Below are 23,539 nucleotides of genomic sequence, written 5' to 3'. Positions count from 1 at the left end.
GAGAATTTTTAACCGCAGCACATTTGAAGAGAAGCTCCAACCCTGGCAGCTAACATCCTGTTGGGTGCCTCGCCGTCCTTCCTGGACATATCTCAGTGAGTGCTCCTGAGAATGTGACAGAGTTACCAAGTCGGACTGTTTCTGATTACCTTGGGAAATCTGAAAGGTGTGGTTTGGACCAATCCTCAGCGATTTGGATCCAGTCAGATTGCAATCAATATGGGACATATTCCATGGTTCAGCTGTCATCAGCTTTTGATTTCATCAGCAGGAAACCCAGTCTACCATAAGAAGTCATCCCATTCTCGCCTGGTTATTACAGACTTGGCCCACAGGGGTGCTGTTTCCCCTTTCGCCCCTTTCTGTTCAACCATCATCACTACACAGACTATTGGATTTTCTGTTGTGTGGGCATGACTGTGATTGGCATTAACAGGGAGGTACAGTCTGCATTTCAGATCACAGCTTTGATGTTAAGTAGAGTTTGCCATTTACTTAAAGAATGAGATTAATTCTGTTAATAATGGATTACTAAACGAGTCTGGTGGGCTTCTCTGTTCTGGTAAGGGCTGTAAAATAGAATCAATTAACCCTTTTGGGCACTGACTCAAGTCATACTCATCGAGCGACTGGGGGAGAAATGGGCCGTGGTTGTCAGCTCATTATTCCTGTCCCTGTCCCAACTATCCACTTCATCGAGAGTTCCCAAAACACACACATGGAATTGAGATGTAGATCAGCCATGAACCAACTGGATGCTGGACCAGGCCTGAAGGCTGAATGGCCTACTCATGGCCCTATCTCTCGAACATTGAAACAGATGGGCCAAATGTCCTGCTTCCCCATGGTAGAGAGTCTATTCTCTTCTTGCATTTTTAATCACACCTTTCACAAACTCGCACCATTCCAAAGGGGTTCCTGAAGAGTGAAGACAGAGTCAGACCCGCACCCCCTCCTCACTGTCAGTATTGACCCGCACCACATCATTCCTCTCAGGGTAAGGGGACAAACTGTTCGATTCATGGGCTGCCGGAACAATGCAGTCTCTCAGGCGCCCACTGCTTCTCATAGCACCTCTCTTTTATTCATCACTGTATATTTACAGAGCATGGAGAGCTCAGCTCCCTGCAACTGGCTCTCAAGCTGACACAAACCTTCCTTTTGCACTGACAGAAAGTCTCCTCCCCCCACCCTCCACCAAGGTTAATTGATGCTGTGGCTCAGTCAGAGGCCTGTGCAGTGACATGGCCTTCACTGAGCTCCATTCTCACTATCATCCCTCCCCACCCCAACACCAACTCTGTCTCTCGCCTGGATGCTTTCCCTTCTCAGGTGGGCACACTTTGGGATGGTCCAGCTGCCCCGGCCAAGTGGGGAGTCCAATGAGATGTCCGGCAGGCCAAGGGTCGGGAGCTGTGATTCACAAATACCCACCACTGCAGGTCATTCCAGGCTGGGGCTGCTCCCTCCCCGGGCTGGGGCCACTCCCTCCCCAGGCCATCCTGGCAAGGGCAGGCTATCAGCCACTGCCCATTACTGCAGGCCTGGACCAGAGAATTCCCGACCCAAACGGAACAAAAACATTGTGTTTCTGTAAGGGGGGGGTCGGGGAGAGTGACGGTGCACAAGCTTTGGTGCAGACTGGACTGAAATCCTGCTGCCGACAGTGTGTTCCTCCAGCTCTGTAATTTATAGGCAGTGAATAGTACGCCGTTTATGCAGCTAATGCATGAGCTGTGTTTACACAGCACCCGGTTCCATTTCCTACAGAAACCACTCTCGGACCTCAGCACACTCGCTCTATTGAAACCTCACAGAAAGCATAATATTTAGAATGGTCCAGAGTTTTTCTATCAGGAATGAGTGGTTTAAGTTTCAGATGTGGCTGGGTACAATGCTCTGGTCACTACGTCCTTCCTGCAATGAGAGTGCAGCACTGCCTGAGCAGTGCCCATTCTCGGAGTCGGAAGCAGGAGGGAACATCATTCCGACATCTCTTGCCCAGATAGCACACTTGGCATTGAGCCACAGGCCCCAGGCGGAGCATGTTGTCTGGGCAGCATGTGAGGGCAGCAGCCGGTTCACACAACCAGCAGAGGAAACGCCCCCACACCCCAACCCAGCCTCGCTATCTAATCAGTCCCTCCATCGGGGCAAGCAGACATTCTGTACGTCCACGCTCATGGGATCATGCTGTGCAGTTCCCCAGTTGCAGCATTGCTACATTCCAGCCAGTGAGAGGTGTGGGGACGGCCAGTGGCTACGAACGCTGTGGCAGAGATGGGCAGACTCACCGACGGCTCGGATCTAACAGGGCCCAAGGAGCATCCTGCGCTGAACAGGACAGAACTCCAGGGAGTGCGGCCTAGAGCTGCTCTGCACGCCGACAGCTTCACCCTTCAGCTCAGGGAAAAGCAATAACAAATCCCAAACAGCCAAAGCTCCCCCCGCTCTCCGCTCAACACTGGCTACCACACAACTGTAACATTGTTCAGTTCCACTGCCCCCCATAGTCAAATAGCCCCAGACTGGCCATGGGGAACAGTATCAGGCACAGCTCCCTCAGGACAGACAGGCTATACACATAGACTGCGGCAAGGTCAGCATTCTGCTAAGTCTCACTGGCACTGTGGAGGAACATTCCTGCTGCTCCCTCTGAGGCTGCCAGGAGATTCCTGAGGCCAGCACTGCTTTCCCTTGTTATGATCTTGGCCCACAACAGCCTCCTGGCTCCCTGCACACAGGGCTGTTTGTGCGCTCGAACTGTACCAGCCCATCAGTGTGGGGTCATTCTGCAGCTTCACAGGGACTGCTCCTCCAGCCTTTCACATTGTCCTTCGCAGCATCCCGAAAAACTACTTCCTGCCACGCCTCAGCAACCCTGCTCCTTCCTGGAAACACATAGGATTCCCTCTGCTCCCCACACTTGACCCAAACCCACTGCTGAAAGCCTTCCAGACCTTGGGCAACACGGTTCATGGCTCAATCTCCTACATGGTATTGACAAGTCTGCATCAAGCTCGGGGCCGAATGGCCGAACCAGGCTCCTGTTTTCCAAGTTCAGGAGAATCCTGATTCTGGGACCTCCCCTCTTCAGCAGACCCGTATTCCTACATATCCAAACGCTCAGGACAGCTCATCGACGGTGCACCTGACTGCGATGCCTGTTGTATCAACTGCACACCCCGCACAGCAAGATCCAACACACACTGCAGCATGACAATGCCAACATGATATCTGTCTCGTGTTGAAGGATAACGATGAAACAGAATACCAGTGATCTCTCCCCTGTTTGTCCTCCAGATCTGACTGTGGGATCTTTCGCCAGCAGTGAGGGCAGGCAGAGGTGGCTTCACAGCTCACCCGCAGGCCTGCTCCTCTCACAGTGTGGCACTTACTCTCCCCTTTCATCGCTGTTGCTTTTGCTACAAGGCAAGACAATGTGGAGAACAGAGGGTCAGTGCGATGCCTGTTGGCCAAGGCAGGCGTAGAACTTCTACTGGAGGTGTGCAAACCCTCAGACTCGGCGACTGGAGCGGTGTATAAGCCAGACATGAATTCCCGGTGCCCCTCTCCCAGGGTGCAGGCGAAACCAGTGTGTCTGAAATTCGGGACACACTCCGGGAGTGAATCTGGGGTTTACTGTGAGCAGGCCGGGCAGATCCCTGGCTGCACAAGCCATTGCAGACACTCCAATCCATGAAGCAGGCTGACATTTCCAGGATAGTCACAATGGGAGATACTATCATTCCCAAGGCAAGACAAACATCCCTGACCTTGCTCTTCTCATGCTGCTGCTTTGCTGAGGAAGGACTGCAACAAATCTTTTTACTGCCAGTAATCTTCATCAAACCGAGCACTGAGCAAGTACTCAGACAACTGGACAGAGAAACTGGAGGCACTAAATGTCAACTTCTGCACGCTGACGACGCAGTAGTAATGAATCTCAAGAGGCTTGACAAAATATCACAGGCCAGCTGAAACGGAGCTGCTTAGGACAGAAGACCAGAAAGACAAACCCAACAGGACAGAGAGGGAAGACACTTGGAGAAGCTGGAGTGAAGAACTGAAATGTCACACTGGAACGAGTCAATGCATTTGTCCCTTTACACCAAATGATCATGCAAAAGGCAGCTAAAGTTAGCAGGTCGGAGAATGCAAAAGGTCATTTCGTACAGCTTACAACAGGGTGCTTCATCCTATCCACTCAGAAACAAAGACCATTCATGCAAATATTTCCAAGAATGCGGATGTCAGACACATGTTTACAATTCCACAGACACAGCACAAGATAAGTGAAGGGGTGCTCGAAATTGCAAAAAGAAAATGACTTGTGAAAGTGATGTTCAGAGAGGACAGTATGAAACAGAATACAGTTGTGTGCGCACTGGGTGCCACACTGTCAGAGGAATGTGATTGCAATCAACAGGGTGCAGTAGGGATTCACCAGGATGTTGCCTGGAATGGAAAGTCTCAGTTATACGTAGAGACAGGATAAGTTGGGTTGGTTTTCCCTGGAGCAAAGGAGGATAAAGCGTGATCTAGTTGAGGTATCCAAAATTATGAGAGAACAGATTGTGAGAATCTTTTCCATATGGCAGACATATCTAAGACCAGGGGACATCAGTTTAAAGTGAGGAGTAAGTGTTTCAGAAGGCATCGAAGGAAAAGCTTTTTTACACCCAGAGGGTGGTGGAAATATGGGACGTGCTGCCTGTGGGAATGGTGGAGGCAGGTACTCTCACAACATTTAAGAAGCAACAGGATGAGCATTTAAAATGCCACGGCATAGTAGGCTGTGGATCAGGTGCAGGTAAATGGGATTGGAGTAGTTGATGTTTGTCGGTCAGCATAGACAAGGTGGGCCGAAGGGCCTCTTTCTATGCTGTCTGACTCCCTAACTATACAAACTTCACTGTTTGATCAAAGCTGATGTGGCAGATACGAAGAATAACCTGGATTAAATTGACGCTGCCACAAACACTCTATAACCACGCCAACCTCAACAGAGTGTTGCCAAAGGACCACCTACACATCTCCTGCCCCACGAGAGCACTGATCAACCTCGAACACTGCCACATGGCCATCAAAGGCACTAACTGCTCCATTCCCCACTCATACTTCAGAAAAACAGATCACAACGCTGTGTTCCTCCTCCCAGCTTACAAGGAGAGGTTGAAATAGGAAGATCCTTCCGTGCCTGCCTCGATCCGCTGCAATTTGTCTAACCACGTAACAGGTTCACAGCGGATACCATTTCCCTAGCCCTGCACTCATCCCTGGAACGTACGGGTAACAAGGATACCCATGTCAGGTTCCTGCTCGTGGACAACAGCACCATCCAGGCTAAGCTCAAAACTCTGAGACCTGGGTCTTGGCTCCACTCTCTGCAGTAGGCCACAATCAGTGAAGAGAGGCAACTGCACCTCCTCCATGCTACCACTCAACACTAGAACAGCCCAAGGACACACTCTCAGCTCTCTCCTGTACTCCCAGTCATCCAATGACGGTGCTGCCAAATTCCGAACGAACCCATCTACAAATTTTCTGACAACACCACTGTGGTAGGATGGATATCAAACAACGATGAATCAGAATATAGGAAGGAGACAGAGGGCTTGGTGATGTGGTGCAAAGATAACTGCCTCGCCCTCAGTGTTGACAAAACTAAAGAATGGATCATTGATTTCAGAAAGAAGGGAGGAGAACACGTACCCATCTACATCAACAGAACACAGGTTGAGAGGGTGGAGAGCGTCACGTTCCTCAGAGTGACGATAACTGACTACCAGTCCTGGACTTCCCACATAGATGCCTCCACTTCCTCAGGCCGCTCAGGAAATTTGGCATGTCCGTAAGGGCCCTCACCAACTTCTACAGATGCCCTCTGGTTTTGGACTGTCCCACCCTGGGCAAAAAGACCTTGGCTATTCACCCTGTGCTTGTCCCCCATGATTTTATAAACATCTGTAACTCTAGTTCTGAGGAACATTAACTCTGATTTTTGCTTCACAGATGCTGCCAGACCTGCTGGGTTTTTCCAGCAACTTCTGTTTTTGTTCCTGATTTACAGCATCCGCAGTCCTTTTGGGTTTTATAACCCGAGCAATAACTTTGTTAATGTTTTCTGAACCGTTTCAAGTCACTTGGGAAATAACTTATCTGCCCTTGACATTGTTACACAGAGACAGGCCAGGTTTTTAAAGTTAGCATTTGCCACGCTGCCTGACTGCTGTGGAAGGTGAGAGAGAGCTAGGTCAGGAGTTTGTAACTCCTGATTAAAGAACCCAGTTACAATTGTGGTCTGCCTCAGCAGGAGCCTGCCTTTTTTAGATATATTTTTCTCTCAGGCATTCCTGGAGCCTGTGTGACACAGATAGTTCAAGGAGAACTTTCCCAAGGTTAGCAGAACGTTCTGCAGCTTCTCCAGGAAGTTTGCCAACTCCACTGGGATTGATTCCCAAAGCCTGCATCCCGCGAGTGCCTGCTCCAAGCTGCCAGACCCCACAGCCCAGGCACTGGGGCCTGACACGTCTCACAATCTTCACCCCATTTGGGATCTAACTGGGCTCCCAGTCACACTGCCGGCCGCCCCAGATACCTGCAGCTAAATCCAGCTGGTGACTCGATGTACTGGGCTTGCTCAGGGCGCAGAAGCACTCTGCAAGAATGAGATGGGTGAATGCTGAGGGCTCAGATCACAGCCCAGGAAAAAACGAGCAGACAGTGCACACTCCCTGCTCCCCCAGCCTACTCCCAACAGCTTATCCCTCATCTGTGGGAAGCTCTCACTTTGTACCCACACCAATCCCGACGGCAAAGTAGCAAAGAATTCCTGTGGCTGTGCAAGTGGTTTACATGTTGACATCAGAGGGGAAAGATGACAGGGTTGACTGAAGTGGAAGCCCCACAGCGGGAGCACATATGAAAGCAGTGAATGGGGTGGGGCGAGACAGGGAGACGGGGTGGGGGGGTGAAGAGAGAGAGAAGGGGAGAGAGAGAGAGAGAGAGAGAGAGAGAGAGAGAGAGACGTTAGCAGGGGGCCTGAGAGAGCACAGTGTGCTCACCGCATACTGCCGTCTGTCTCTTCGATTGAGCCAGGTGTAAGGCAGCCCCACAGAGGACAAATCTGCCCTCGCTCTTGCTGCTTGAGACTGACCACACACTTTTCATGAGAAGAGGACACAGGAGCAGAAACTAGGCCATCCCGCCCATCGAGTCTGCTCTACCATTCAATCATGGCTGATATGTTTCTCAATCCCATTCTACTGCTTTTTCCCCATACCCTTTGATCCCTTTACCAATCAGGAACCTATCGTTAAATACACCTAATGAGACCATAAGACATAGGAGCAGAAATTAGACCATTCAATCATGGCTGCAAAGTTTCTCAATCTCATTCTCCTGCTTTCTCACCCTAAGCTTTGATCCCCTGACAATCGGGAACCTATATATCTCAGTCTTAAATGTACTCAATGGCCTCCACAGCCTTCTGTGGCAGTGAATTACATAGATTCACTACCCTCTGGCTGAAGAAATTCTTTCTAGAGTGTTGTCCATTCGATGTAAGGCTGTACCCTCAGATCCCATTCTCTCTTACTAGTGGAAACATTTCTCTACATCCACTCTATCCAGGTCAATCTATATTCTGTAAGTTTCAATCAGATCCCCACCCCCATCCTTCTAAACTCCATCCAGTACGTGCCCAGTGTCCTCAACCACTCCTCATACAACAAGCCCTTCATCCCTGGGTTCGTGGTCTTGTAAACATCCTCTGGACCTCCTCCAACGCCAGCACATCCTTCCTTACATTTAGGGCCTAAAATTACTCTCAATATTCCAAATGCAGTCTGACCAGAGCCTTATACAGCCTGAGCAGGACATCCTCGCTCTTGTATTGTAGCCCTCTGGAAAGGAAGGCAAATGCAATGCTAGCATTCATAACTGCCAGCTGAACCTGCATGTTAACCCTAAGGGGATGCTGAACTAGGACTCTCAAATCCTGTTGTACATTAAATTTCCAAAGCTTTTCCCCATTTAGAAAATAGTCTACTCCTCTATCCCTCCTGCCACACTTTGCCACATTATATTCCATCTGCCATTTCTTTGCCCACTCTCCTAGCCTGTCCTTCTGCAGCCTCCCCACTTCCTCAACACTACCTGTTCCTCTACCTATCTTTGTGTCACCTGCAAACATAGTGCCCTCAGTTCTTTTGTCCAGATCTTTAATGTGTAATGTAAAGATTTGTGGCCCCAACACAGGCCTCTGCGGAACTCCACTTGTCACCAGCTGTCATCCTGAAAAGATCCCTTTATCCACTCTCTGCCTTCTGCCAGTCAGCCAACCTTCTATCCATGCCAGTACCTTGCCCTTAATACCATGGGTAAGATAATACCATTCTCTTACTGAGGAGCCTTCTGAGCGGCAGCATGTTAAAGGCCGTTTGGAGATCCAAATCAATCACATCCACTGGCTCGCCTTTGTCTAACTTGTTCATTACCCCCTCAAAGAATTCTAACAAGTTTGCCAGGCGTGACGAAGACATGCTGACTCAGCACTATTTCACTGTGCACTTCCAAGTACTCTGCAATCTCATCCTTCATCATGGATTCTAAAATCTTACCAATGACTTAGCCTGTCGTTTCAGCCTGGAGTTCCTTGTCTTCTGCCTCCATCCCTTCTTTAACTGGGGGTGTCACTTTAGCCATTTTCAGTCCTCTGGGGCCCTCTCTGACTCCAAACATTCCTGAAAGATCACCACCAGTGCCTCCACAATCTCAGCTACTTCCTTCAGAATCCTAGTATGTAGCCCATCTGTTCTGGGTGATTTATCCGCCTTCAGACCTTTCAGCTTTCCTAGCACCTTCTCTTTGGTGATGGCCACTACACTCACCTCTGCCCCCAACTCTCTTCAAATTCTGGTATGCTCTTGGTGTCTTCCACTGTGAAAACTGGCTGGTTTTTCAAGGCTTCCCAATCCTCAGGCTTCCCCCTAATCTTCACCACATCGTATGATTGTGTTTTACTTTTTTGCTGTCCCTGACTTCCGCTCGTCCTTCCCTTGGCACGGTGGTCCTTCCTTGGGATCAATGTCTGCTGTGCCTCCTGAATTATCCCCAGAAACTCCAGCCACTGCTCCTCCACCATCTTCCCTGCTCGGCCCCTCAACCCCTTCCAATCACTTCTGGCCAGCTCCTCCCTCACGTCTTTTTGTGAGCTTTACTCAACTGTAATACTGTAATGTCTGATTCCAGCTTCGCCCTCTCAAACTGCAGCATGAATTGTATCATTTTATGCTCAGTGACCCCTCAGGGTTCCTTCACCATCAGCTCCCTAATCAAGTCCGCCTCATTACACATCACCAAATCCAGAATTGACTGGTCCCCAGTGGACTCTACCACAGGCTGCTCCATCTCGTAGACATTCCACAAATTCCATTTCTTGAGATCCACTCCCAGCCGGAGCACACCCCCATTTTGCTGGAATCCCCATCCTCAGCCCTGGTTATTTGATTCTCCAGGACTCTGGTCCCAGCAGGATTGAGGTGGTGTCCATCCCGGTGGGACAGCTCCCTCCTCCCTCTATATTGGTAAGAAGATGGCTGATCTGATCATCTTTGACTCCACCTTTCCCAAAACTCCCGAATGCCTTCCTGTTGTTGTCACTGCCGCTCAGGCCTCCACGTTACCGCCTCTCCTTATCCCTCATTTCCCAGGTCCCCAGACTAGCCAACTACTGAGCCGCTGATTTCCTGCCCCTGTAAATTACCATTGAGTTTAAAGAAACCTCCTCAAATCGGTTTGTCTGGGACACAGACGTCGCGTGGCAGGGCGGGCTGAGGGGTGCTGCACAAGGTGAGTATGCTGACACCGGAACTGTTACTCATTCCTACGATGTCAGTAAGAGCAGTTCTGCTCTGAGGAAGCACCAAGTGCTTGAGGAATCACAGCAAGATAAGAAATAGCACTTACAGTTTCTCAAGGGCCTGAAGTCCAGAGAAAGCACCAGTCTTGAGGATTGCAATCTTGTTGTTGCTCAGTATCCTACAAAACGACAGAAAAACAAACACTCTCAGTGAGACATACTGCTTGGCTTCTGGCACCGTCCCCCAAGTATATCACACACTCACACAGTATACTGCACTGTCCCCAAGTATGTCACACACTCACACAGTATACAGCACTGTCCCCCAGTATATCTCTCACACACACAGTATACAGCACTATCCTGAGAATATCACACACTCCCACAGTGTACTGCACTATCCCCCCAGTATATCACACACTCACACAGTATACAGCACTGTCCCCCAGTATATCACATACTCACACAGTATACAGCACTATCCTGAGAATATCACACACTCCCACAGTATACAGCACTGTCCCCCGGTATATCACACACTCACACAGTACACTGCACTGTCACGCAGTATATCACACACTCACACAGTGTACTGCACTATCCCCCCAGTATATCACACACTCACACAGTATACAGCACTGTCCCCCAGTATATCACACACTCACACAGTATACAGCACTGTCCCCCAGTATATCACACACTCACACAGTATACAGCACTGTCCCCCAGTATATCACACACTCACACAGTATACAGCACTCCCCAGTATATCACACACTCATACAGTATACAGCACTGTCCCCCAAGTATATCACACACTCACACAGTATACAGCACTGTCCACCCTGTATATCACACACTCACACAGTATACAACACTGTCCCCCAGTATATCACATACTCCCACAGTATACTGCACTGTCCTCCAGTATATCACACACTCACACAGCATACAGCACTCCCCAGTATATCACACACTCACACAGTATACAGCACTGTCCCCCAGTATATCACACACTCCCACAGTATACTGCACTGTCCCCCAGTATATCACACACTCACACAGCATACAGCACTCCCCAGTATATCACACACTCACACAGTATACAGCACTGTCCCCCAGTATATCACACACTCCCACAGTATACTGCACTGTCCCCCAGTATATCACACACTCACACAGCATACAGCACTCCCCAGTATATCACACACTCACACAGCATACAGCACTGTCCACCCAGTATATCTCACACTCCCAGTATATAGCACTACCCTGAGATAACACATACTCACACAGTATACTTCACTGTATCCCAATATATCTCACACTCCCACAGTATATAGAACTACCCTGAGAAAATCACATACTCACACAGTATACTGCACTGTACCCCAGTATATCTCACACTCCCACAGAATATAGCACTATCCTGAGAATATCACATACTCACACAGTATACTACACTGTACCCCAGTATATCACACACTCACACAGTACACTGCACTGTCACGCAGTATATCACACACTCACAGTGTACTGCACTGTCCCCCCAGTATATCACACACACACAGTATACAGCACTGTCCCCCAGTATATCACACACTCACAGTATACAGCACTCCCCAGTATATCACACACTCATACAGTATACAGCACTGTCCCCCAAGTATATCACACACTCACACAGTATACAGCACTGTCCACCCAGTATATCACACTCCCACAGTGTATAGCACTATCCTGAGAATATCACATACTCACACAATATACTGCACTGTACCCCAGTATATCACACACTCCCACAGTATGCAGCACTGTCCCCCATTATAATCACACATTCCCATAGTATACTGCACTGTCCGCCCAGTCTGTCACACACTCCCACAGTATACTGAACTGTCTCTGCCCACCCGAGTATATCATACTCCTAGTTCATAGAATCCCAACCTTCTCAAATTCAGCTCAGCCAAAACTCTGCTGCTCACCTCCAAATGCCCATCCAGCTGTCAGTCCCAAGTCCCCTGGCCACTGGTCTGGTAACTCCTCACATTTACCATCACTCAGGTTCTTTCGAGCCTACAACCCTGTCAGGGCTCAGACTGCCTCCCATTCCCACTCTGGACTGAGCTATCGGTTACTGGATCTAACACCCAGCTGGGTCTCAGGGTCAGCTTTTGTTTGCTGAGCACCCTCCTGGGCCCACCCATCACGGCATGAGAGTACAATGGTGTGGGTTCTGTCTCTTGCCCCTTCAGCACAAGGATACACAGTAATGGTGAGAGGGCCAGAGCAGCACTGTGCTGGCTGATGGAGACTAGTCCATATTTCAGGCAGACACTCCCACTGTCTGACTGCAGGGGGTGCTGTATCTCAGGCTGGACAACGCGATCCGACAGGCCCATGGCTCTGGGCTGAAGCTGAAGCTGGAAAGTCAGAACAGTGCCGCTGTGTGTCAGCAGTCCTTTTGTAACTCACACAGTCAAACACACAGATCAACCAGCTGTTTAAACTCCATTGTACTTTCTGTCACCTTGCTGTGCACAAGATGGCCACCACCTATCCCATAGTGCAAGGGGGGGGGGGGTTGTTTTTAAATTCATTCGCAGGATGAAGGCATGATTGACCAGCATTTAATGTCCATCTATAAATGCCCAGAGGGCAGTTAAAAATCAAACACATTGCTGTGGGTCTGGAGTCACGTGTATTAGTTTGGGATTGGTACAGGGCTATGGGGCAAGCGCGGGACAGTGAGATTAGTTTGGGATTGGTACAGGGCTATGGAGCGAGAGCGGGACAGTGGGATTAGTTTGGGATTGATACAGGGCTATGGGGCAAGCGCGGGACAGTGAGATTAGTTTGGGGATTGATACAAGGCTATGGGGGAGAGTGGGGCAGTGGGATTAGTTTGGGGATTGGTACAGGGCTATGGGGCGAGAGTGGGGCAGTGGGATTAGTTTGGGATTGGTACAGGGCTATGGGGGAGAGTGGGGCAGTGGGATTAGTTTGGGATTGGTACAGGGCTATGGGACGAGAGCGGGACAGTGGGATTAGTTTGGGATTGATACAAGGCTTTGGGGCGAGAGTGGGGCAGTGGGATTAGTTTGGGGATTAGTACAGGGCTATGGGGCGAGAGCGGGACAGTGGGATTAGTTTGGGATTGATCCAAGACTATGGGGCGAGAGTGGGACAGTGGGATTAGTTTGGGGATTGGTACAGGGCTATGGGACGAGAGCGGGACAGTGGGATTAGTTTGGGATTGATACAAGGCTTTGGGGCGAGAGTGGGGCAGTGGGATTAGTTTGGGGATTGGTACAGGGCTATGGGGCAAGAGTGGGACAGTGGGATTAGTTTGGGATTGATACAAGACTATGGGGCGAGAGCGGGACAGTGGGATTAGTTTGGGGATTGGTACAGGGCTATGGGGCAAGCGCGGGACAGTGGGATTAGTTTGGGGATTGGTACAGGGCTATGGGGCGAGAGTGGGGCAGTGGGATTAGTTTGGGGATTGGTACAGGGCTACGGGGCGAGAGTGGGGCAGTGGGATTAGTTTGGGGTTTGGTACAGGGCTATGGGGCGAGAGTGGGACAGTGGGATTAGTTTGGGGATTGGTACAGGGCTATGGAGCGAGAGTGGGGCAGTGGGATTAGTTTGGGGATTGGTACAGGGCTATGGGGCAAGCGCGGGACAGTGAGATTAGTTTGGGGATTGATACAAGGCTATGGGGGAGAGTGGGGCAGTGGGATTAGTTTGGGTATTGGTACAGGGCTATGGGGCGAGAGTGGGGCAGTGGGATTAGTTTGGGGATTGGTACAGGGCTATGGGGCGAGAGTGGGACAGTGGGATTAGTTTGGGATTGATACAAGGCTATGGGGCAAGAGTGGGACAGTGGGATTAGTTTGGGATTGATACAAGGCTATGGGGCGAGAGTGGGACAGTGGGATTAGTTTGGGGATTGGTACTGGGCTATGGGGCAACAGTGGGACAGTGGGATTAGTTTGGGGTTTGGTACAGGGCTATGGGTCGAGCGCGGGACAGTGGGTTTAGTTCGGGGATTGATACAAGGCTTTGAGAGAGGATATGAGTTTTTCCAACAAACGACAAAGGAATTGTGGTCACCATTAGAATCTTAATTCAAGATTTACATTGAACTAAAATTCCACCGTGTACCACAGCAGGATTGGAACCTAGGTGCCCAGAACTGTCTGGGTTTCTGCATTAACATTCCAGTGAGAATATCACTGTGCCATCACCTTCCAAGTCAGTGAATAGACAGTGCATTATGATAACATGCACCTTCTTTGTGCTTTGGTCTGTCCATAGAAGGTGAAGTTTGCTCGAGCATGGCCTGGGAGTGTAGGACAGGGAGAGTACAGAGTTGAGAAATATTTCACTCCCATTGGATCAATGGCCAGACAGGATTCCAGAACTTAGTCATCCCTGGGTGTTGTGAGGAAGGTCAGAAACACTTGAGCTGCTCAATTCACTACCTGCTCCTGATTGACCTTAAGTCTGCTGGATTCAAAGCCTGGTCGCCTCAATAGAAGGTGGGCAGGAACTCACCACAGCAGTGATGAGGAGCCAGCAGAAAGTTTGTCACTGATAGGCAGCATTGTGATGGAATGGGACAGAGAGCTGTCAGTGACCTCTGGAAATTTCACAATGATTGAGTGGGAAACATGACCCTTCAATGGGGGAGTTTGAAATTAATTGTTCAATATCATTGATAGAACAGATGGAGGTAAGTGAGGGGAGGGATGGAAGAGAATCGGCTGGTTGACTGGGTGAGGCAGTTCAGAGCTGTGAGAGAGAGAGAGGGGCAGCGATCAGACCAGCAGGAAGCTATGAGCGCTGGACAAGCATCTGCTCATCACTGAGGTTTTTGGGAGGACGTTTGAACAAGAGCAATTTCTGAGCAGTGACAGTGTGTGCCTCAATTGTTCCTGTCTCCTGCATTATCTCACATCGCAGGGACACAGCAACAGATTCTGAGCCCACATTGGCCAGAAAGACCCTGCTGTGTGAAAAGCATCAGATGTTGAAGACAGGATTAGCCATTGTATTAATCGTTACCTCCTGGAAGCAGTGACAACACCAATTAGCATCCTTCCTCTTCCTGTTCGATCATTTCCGTCCTTTCCCACTGAGGAAAGATGAGAAATCTTCGCCTGACATTCTCCCTCCCTGGCACGTTCCCCCAGTACCATTCAATTCCACCCCGGCTGATATACCACCTCAATTTCTCTGGATACAATCCTCCTGCTTTCTGTCTCAAAGGCACTCAATCAATTAGCTGCCCCAGCTCTCAGCTGCTGAAAATTCAGTGAAGAAATTCCTCCTCCTGTCCCCCCTGTCAGAGGTATTACAGAGCAAACCCCTCATTATGTAAGAAAGGTTCTGCCTTTGTTATTTTTGATCCCAAATTGTCTGATTTCACACTTAGTCACATTACTCTGCCACATTACTCTAACCTGTTCACTGCGCCTGTCCAAGTTTTTTTGAAACCTCCTCGCATTGTCTCCCTGCGCAACTTGCATTTCTGCTCAGTTATGCATTCTCAGCAAATTTGGAAATATTAAATTCAGTACCCCACATCCAAATCATGGAAGCAGACTGTAAACAGTTGTGACCCAAACTCTGATCCTTACGATTTCCCACCAGTAACAGGGAATTATCCATTAACTTGCACTCTCTGTTTTCTGAGTTAATGAGGTGTGGAGCTGGGTGAACACAGCAGGCCAAGCAGCATCAGAGGAGCAGGAAAGCTGATGTTTTAGGTCTGGAACCTTCTTCAGAAAATCTGAATTTTCTTCAGAAAATCTGATGAAGGGTTTAGACACGAAACGTCAGCTTTGCTGTTCCTCTGATGCTGCTTGGCCTGCTGTGTTCACCCAGCTCCACACCTCGTTACCTCAGATTCTCCAGCATCTGCAGTTCCTACTATCTCTCTGCTTTCTATATGTTAACCAATTCTCAATCTGCACCAGTGCATTCGCTTCCAGTGTTAAACTCACCTGCAGACCCCTGTGCACAAACCCATGATCTGGATGGGAACTACTGGATGCACTGTAGCTGGGCTAGGTCTTTGAGAGCACTGAGCAGTGAGGGCCACCATATTTATACAGATACACAACATGGAAGCAGACCCTTCAGTCCAACCACTCTGTGTTCCTAAATTAAACTAGTCCCACTGGCCTGTGTTTGGCCCATATCCCTCTAAACCTTTCCTATGCATGTACTTATCCAAATGTCTTATAAAATACTGTCACTGTACCTACATCCACCACTTCCTCTGGCAGGTCATTCCACACACGAACCACCCTCTGTGTAAAACAATAGCCCCTCATGTCCTTTCTAAAACTCTCTACTCTCATTTTCAAAGCCCCAGCTTTCATCCTTTGGTGAGTTCACACTCATTTCTGCGGTGACAGCTCCCCTCCACATCAGGCCCCATGGCCTGGGCACTGCCTATCAGAATCACCCTGGCTGTGTGACAACCCTGCTGCTATTCGGCTGCATCAGCTCTCACGCTTACTGATGGCCCACACATTTGTACAACTCACTCCCTCCTGTCCTTCGACCCACCAAACCTCCACACTGCTGTTCTCTGCGCGAATTTCATTTGCCACTTGTCTGCCTCCGCACTCCCACCCCACCCCACCCTACCGCCTCTCTCTCCTTGATTCCACCTTCTCCTGTGAGGTGAGAGAACTCAGGCCCAACTGGAGATCCGTTTTCAGAAGGATATGGGCTTTAGATGTTCTGCAGGAGGTGAAGTTGATCCCCACGGCAGAACGTCTGCTCAACAGATTTCACAGGATCCACAGAGAAGCAAAGGCAGCAGGTGGAAATCTTATCCAGGGTGTCTGTAAGGGGCAGGAGCAGACACAGTGTGGGCACACTTTGAGCAAACTGGAACAAGAACGTCAGAAGGAACTCAAATTCAACTTCCTACGAGGTGGGGCCCTTGGAACAATGGGAAAGCATCTGAACGATGGGTCAAATGGCCTCTCCCCAATATTGTACGATCGTGAGGTTTACTCTTTCACCCTGAGCAAAGGAACAATCCCCTGCACACACACCCCGCCCTCCCCTCGGTGTGACCACTCTGGGAAGCAATCAGTGGCACAGAGATTCCCAGTTCAGGGGGATGTCTTATCAGTCAGCTCCTGCGCAGCGACCCTCCCAGAGCACCTCTGAGCCACCCCCACCTGCCCCCCACCCCCACTCTGACACCACCACACCCCCCACTCAGAGGATATTACTGGGCCCCCCTCCCTGCCCCCACTCGCAGTTGCTCACAAAGCCCCCGGAGCTTTGAAAGAGTGAACTACTCCTCCAAGAGCAAACTACCTCAGCTAAATATTCCTGCAATAAACACCACAACCAGCCATTCCCTCCTGTGAATCTGCTCTCCAAGAGCTCACAAGGTGCCAACTGTAGTTCACTACCGGATCCAGGTGGTCAGCCGCTCCTGACCCTTCAGTCCCAAACCACTGCATGACATCTCCATGGCAATTCTGAGGAAGTTTCAAGCTGCCTGAAGGTCAGACCCGAAGGAAGTACAGGAACAGCAGTCTGGCCCCCTGCACTGTCAGGGAGAGTGAGCAGCAGCTCAGTGTGATCCATTCCCAGCTAGCCAGCCCACACCTGCAGCTTCCACACGATGGGGTCGAACCCTCAGCATGAGCCCGGACAGCAGAGCCGCATCGCCCGGAAACACGGGCTAAATTCCCGGGAGAAGCAAACAGTACCATGGTGTTGGAAAAGCCTGCAGATTGGAGGAGGATGGGGAAGAATCCTGGGCGGAAGGGTGATGAGGGAATGAAACAGAAAATCTCAGAACTGGGCAGTGAGGGTGAAGGGCAGTCTGAGCAGCTGCAGGCATATTGCCACATTCGCATGGGCAGACATTCTCAACATAACGAGGCACAAACATGGCATGGTGGCTCAGTGGATAGCACTGATGCCTCACAGCTCCAGGGACCCAGGTTCAATACCAGTTGGCACAAACCAACCCCGAGTTGCGAGCGCACATGCACACCACACCCCCACCCCCACCACCACCACCCCCCCTCACCACACACACACACACACACACACACACACACACACACACACACGGATTGTAACTGCCAGCCGGAACATCTGTATTCCAACCCGGAGGCTCATCCTCAGTGTTGAATGTGGGTATTGGGAGGGATCAGCTTTCAGTCACTCTGAAATGGGAACAGTCACATATGAACAAGGATAACAAACTGTGGAGCTGGATGAGCACAGCAGGCCAAGCAGCATCTTAGGAGCACAAAAGCTGACATTTCGGTCCTAGACCCTTCATCAGAAAAGGAACAGCTTTTCTGATGAAGGGTCTAGGACCGAAACGTCAGCTTTTGTGCTCCTGAGATGCTGCTTGGCCTGCTGTGATCATCCAGCTCCACACTTTGTTATCTTGGATTCTCCAGCATCTGCAGTTCCCATTATCTCTGGTCACATATGAGCAGGATCGAGTTTAGCCATTGAAAGATCACGCTGTGTACTCAGCACAGTGCTGCATCCAGGCTGGCATCAAACCCAAATGATGCATTTCTGCCAACTGCTTCATCTTCCACCTGGCACCATTGTATGAGCCATCAATACCTGTCTAACATCGTGTTGCAACATCAATCCCAAACACATCTCACTGTGCCCATCTTCTCCCCATGATATTCCTAGTACGGCACTTATCACCCTGTATCAATCCCAAACATGTCCAGTTGCCCCACATTCACCCCATAGCCCCGTATCAATCCCAAACTAATCCCACTGCCCCAGTCTCCCCCGATAGCCCTGTATCCATCCCCAAATTAATCCCACTGCCCCACTCTCCCCCGATAGCCTTGTATCAATCCCAAACTAATCCCAATGTCCCACTCTCCACCGATAGCCCTGTATCAATCCTAAACTAATCCCACTGCTCCACTCTGCCCCGACAGCCCTGTATCAACCCAAACTAATCCCACTGCCTCACTCTCGCCCAATAGCCCTGTATCAATCCCATCTAATGCCAATGTCCCACTCTCCCCCGATAGCCCTGTATCAATCCCAAACTAATCCCACTGTCCCACTCTCCCCCGATAGTCCCGTATCATTCCCAAACTAATCCCACTGCCCCACTCTCCCCCGATAGCCCCGTATCAATCCCAAACTAATCCCACTGCCCCACTCTCCCCCGATAGCCCAGTATCAATCCCAAACTAATCCCACTGCCCCACTCTTCCCCGATAGCCCAGTATCAATCCCAAACTAATCCCACGGTCCCACTCTCCCCCCGATAGCCCCGTATCAATCCCCAAACTAATCCCACTGCTCCACTCTCCCCCCGATAGCCCTGTATCAATCCCAAACTAATCACACTGCCCCACTCTCCCCTGATAGCCCTGTATCTATCCCCAAACTAATCCCACTGCCCCACACTCCCCCCAATAGCCCTGTATCAATCCCAAACTGATCCCGCTGCGCTGCCCTCTCCCCAGAACCCTGGAACAATGCCAAATTGATTGCAATCCCCCACTCTATCTGTCTATCCTTGCAACATGGTCAATGTTTCCCTTGTTGTTGCACAGTGTATGTGACTTCATGTCCCATCTGTAACAATCCTCAATGGAAAAGCAGCTCTCTTCACCTTTCCCCACACTCGCACAGACATCACTTACAGATTTGCCTCTGCAAAATTGTAGGAATGGCCTTGACAAGTTCACTGCACCAAAACCTTCTGCCATTTAGAATGTCCCACGAGATTTCCCAGTGGAAACCCTCTCTGGGCCTCGGACTCAGCCTTTGTCAGTGTCCTGCCTGTTGCCCTGGTGAGCCAGGATAGACCTGATCCATGTTGGTCTTGCTCCTGCTACAATGAGGCAGCCAAACCCCCACACACCACACCATTTGGGGAAACGGACACCTGGCTGTATTTGTCACTCCTGAACCCAGAGGGTCCAGAGGTCAGGACAAGCAGCTGGTCCAGCAGAGCCCTGGCCACTCCCGTCGCCAGTGCCAGCTTAGTGTGGCACTCTCACACCGAGCCCTAGCAGCCCATGTCGTTGAAAGAAAGGCATAAGGCAAGAAAAAGTTACAAGACACGGTCTGTCCTCAGTTAATGAATCACTTCAACTCCAGCTGATTTCTGCACCGATTTGTCCCTGGCAGTTCCTTCTGTTTGTGAGTATATACCGTGTCGGTATGGGGAGGTGCTGAGCACTTTGAGAGTAAGGATGAGACAAAAGCAAACAGCAATGGGTTTCTAGTGGGAGTGAGTGGCCTGCGATAGGGTTCACCTCTTCCTGCTGACTTTGTGCTGTTGCTGTTCCCCAGCACTTTCTCCAAAGTGTTCCCAAGGATGTTGGAACAACACTCCCACGTCAAACCGTGTTGTTTCTGCCAACTCCAGATCAATATTCCAAAGGTTAAAGGTTGCCACGTTTTGGTTACAGATACAAATCAAGGCAACAGAAATTTGTCGTCTTGCCTGAGGTGGGGGAGGGATGAAATGAAAATCCTGACTGCATTGAGATTTCGAGACGTGCTGTGAGTGAACCTTGCTGCTTTCTTCCTGGTGCCTCAGCCAAGTGTCAGGGAGGCATGGATTAGGATGTCCCACAGTCTAGAACACACAGGAAAGCCTCACATTTCTCCCCACACTGCTCAACAGTCGCTGCAGGGAAGCTGTTGTTGTAACTTTGCAAATTTCAGACTGAGCGGCACAAAATTCGTCAGAATGAGAGTGAGAGAGACAGGGTGGGGGTGCACTTAGGCCCTGCAAAGGCCAGCCCTGTGTGGGCCAGGCCTGTCCCAGCACAAACCCAAAGTGGACACCCCCGTGCCCAGGGGGAGGCAGCTGGCCTGGGGGAGCTTGGAGGGGGCGCATGGATGAAGCCTTTTCTCTGTCAGGTTCCTGCAGAACAGGCTCCGAAACGCTGGGTCTGAAGGGAAGAGAAAGCAGCTGTTTGCCTGCTGGTGAGGAATATCCAATCAGGAATGACAGCGCGAATGTGACTGAAGCAAACAGAGATAGTGTGACACGATAGTCAGGGGAGCAATAGCAGGGGGCAGGACTGTGACTGTAGGAGTCCATGTGATCAAACCTCCAGCAATGACCACATGGCAAATCCTGCAGGAGGATCCCTGTCCTGTCAACTTCCTTTTCCTCTGTTAAACTATTTTTACACCTCCTTTGCCTGCCCTACCAGCTCTGTTTTCAGTCTGGGTTCCAATCAGGCCCTCCGGACACTCAGTTGTTGTTGCTGTTGGGTTGCAATGGTGCCGTTAGGCCAGCAGCTCATCTAATGGCAATGCTGAGCAATCATAAAGCTTCGAGGTTACAGAGGCAGCCTGTGGGAGTGAGCTTTCTGGCCTTGGGTCCGAGTGCAGAACAAGCTAACCGGGTAATGCCGTGTTTCTGACAGTGGGCCATCCAGAAGCTGTGTTTTGTTTAAACAGGCAGCGGTATCTTTCTGTGCCCTCGGACAGCTGCCCTCCTTGCCTGCAAGGCAGCACGTGGCCCTGTGTCTGAGCAGAAGGTTTGCATCAGGCTGTGAGGGCTGGAACCAGCCAATCCCGAGCACCTGTCCCAGCCTCTGTGCTAACCCAGTGGTCTTGAGGTGGTTGAGATTCCAGCTCTCTGTTTGTCTTTAGATTCTCTCAGCAGAGCTTGCTATCCAGCAAGCTGCATGACGTCTTACTCGAGCCTTATGCTGTTCAATTACTGTAAACAGGAAACGGTCACTCTGCCAAGTCAATTATTTCCACGACACAGCAGTTTGCAGAGCCTGCCTTTCAGACAGACAGACAGACACACACACACACTCACATCCACACACACCCAGGTCCCTCCAGTGACCAAGACAGCACCATGAACTGCTTGAGCACACTGCTGTTGGCTGTGTTCAGCACTCTGCTGCAGTCTGTCTGCCACTATCCTGGTCCAGCAACTTCACCAACCCGCCCACTGTCTTGAGTAATTCTTCAGCACTCTCTCTCTCTCTCTCTCTGCAACAGTCATGATCCCAAATGGGGAAACCCTTTCGTCGCTTCCCTGTGACCCCCAACCACCCAGCATCCCTGGAAAACCTGCTGAGATGTAGTTTGGGAATGGTCAGCCTCCCTTCACTGGGATTCCTGTGGGGCTCCTGTGCTCTCAGAATGGCCTCCTCAGCAACCTCAGGCAAAGGGCCAGAATTGATAGTCCACCATGCAAACTAGAGGCTGAAATAGGGCAATACTAACCCTGATTACATCATTTCTCAACGTACATTGCACATGAAGGCAGTCTCACAGGTCCCCTCCTATTCCCCTCGGTGGTTTGAACAACAGGTGAAGAGAACTGTTTCACACCACTACACTGCACGTGTAACACTTGTACTGTTCACTGCAAACAGGAAGCTGCTGACATGTCAAAACAATGTTCAGCCTATCCCACAAAAGGTGAATTTCAGTGCCAGGATGATGCCAAATACATAGACCACGTGCTGCAAGGGCTGGTAGGTCATATCAAGGAGTATATCCCCTCAGGGAGTTCACAATAAGCAAGGTACTAACCAGCACCTCACAACACAGCGTCCAACATTAGATGCAATCCTCCTGCTGGACAGTATGTGCTGAATAACCCTGAATTATGTGGAATTGTCAGGCAGGCTTGGAATGTGACACTCGGTATGTACTGGGAACAACACACATTAATACCCAGGGCCTGTTCTTTGAAGGGGGTGGTATTCCCATGTATCTGCTGCCCTTGTCCTTCTAGATGGAAGTGGTCATGGGTTTGGAAGGTGCTGTCTGAGTGTCATTGGTGAGTTGCTGCAGTGTATCTTGTAGACAGTACATACTGCTGCTCATGAACGTCAGTGGTGCAGAGTTGATGTTGGTGGTGTGGTGCTAATCTAGCGAGTTGCTTTGTCCTGGGTGGTATCAAGCTTCTCAAGTGTTCCTGGGGCTGTACCCACTGAGGATGGCCATCTGAGCTGCTCTCCTGTGAACAAGGAAGAGGCCAGATCTGTTCAATGTCGACAGAGCTACTCATTTCACCTTGAAGTATGGGAAGCTGTCATTAAATTTCAAAAGAGAATTGAACATTAGTCTCAAATTCCAAATGCTGCACCAGGAACAGATCAACAGCGGGGTCTTTCTGAAGAGCCAGCACAGGAAAAATAGGTTGAATGGTCACCGGCAGTGCTATACAACAAGATGATTTCTCAAGCGCCTTTCCCATCCTCAGAATGTCTCCAACTGTTTCAGCCCTTCAATTACTGTCCCATGGCACAAACATTGTATCAGGAGAGAGATTTGTACAGATGAAGAACCAAAACGGGCGGGTGGCTGTTCGGTGAGTATTCAGGCCTTCAGCTCTGGAGAACTCACATGTGAAACACTAACTCGGTTTGTCCCTCCAAGGAGCCTGACAGGACCCAGTGAGGCTTTCAGCACTTCTGCATTGAGTTTTCAGCTTTTATTTCATGTGGGAAACGCCTCTCAAACAGAGCAGACAACCCTCAGTGTCGACAAGAGACAGCACATCCCGGCAGAGTGTCACACACCCTCAGCACCATGCACTGAATGTCAGCCTGGGGTTTGTGCTCAAACACTGGCACAGAGGAGGTTGTTTCTGACCCCTGCGCTGAGCCACAACCAAAGCTGTCCCGCGTGAGG

At 50.2% G+C, this 23,539-nt stretch overlaps 1 protein-coding gene across 3 annotated transcripts in view; it reads right to left on the bottom strand.

The window, feature by feature from the left end:
- The window catches only part of LOC125450418 (adhesion G protein-coupled receptor A2-like), a 129,623-nt gene that overhangs the window by 92,159 nt on the left and 13,925 nt on the right, over window positions 1-23,539 (bottom strand). For all 3 annotated transcript variants that reach the window (XM_059641141.1, XM_059641143.1, XM_059641142.1), the window contains exon 2: window positions 9,973-10,044. In XM_059641141.1, coding sequence (XP_059497124.1) covers window positions 9,973-10,044 — 72 coding nt within the window. The remainder of the gene's footprint in view (window positions 1-9,972; window positions 10,045-23,539) is intronic.

Source organism: Stegostoma tigrinum, chromosome 40 (assembly GCF_030684315.1).
Source record: "Stegostoma tigrinum isolate sSteTig4 chromosome 40, sSteTig4.hap1, whole genome shotgun sequence".
Taxonomy (NCBI): domain Eukaryota; kingdom Metazoa; phylum Chordata; class Chondrichthyes; order Orectolobiformes; family Stegostomatidae; genus Stegostoma; species Stegostoma tigrinum.
The sequence above is the reverse complement of the archived record's forward strand: the minus strand, read 5'-3'. Positions and strand labels throughout refer to the sequence as shown.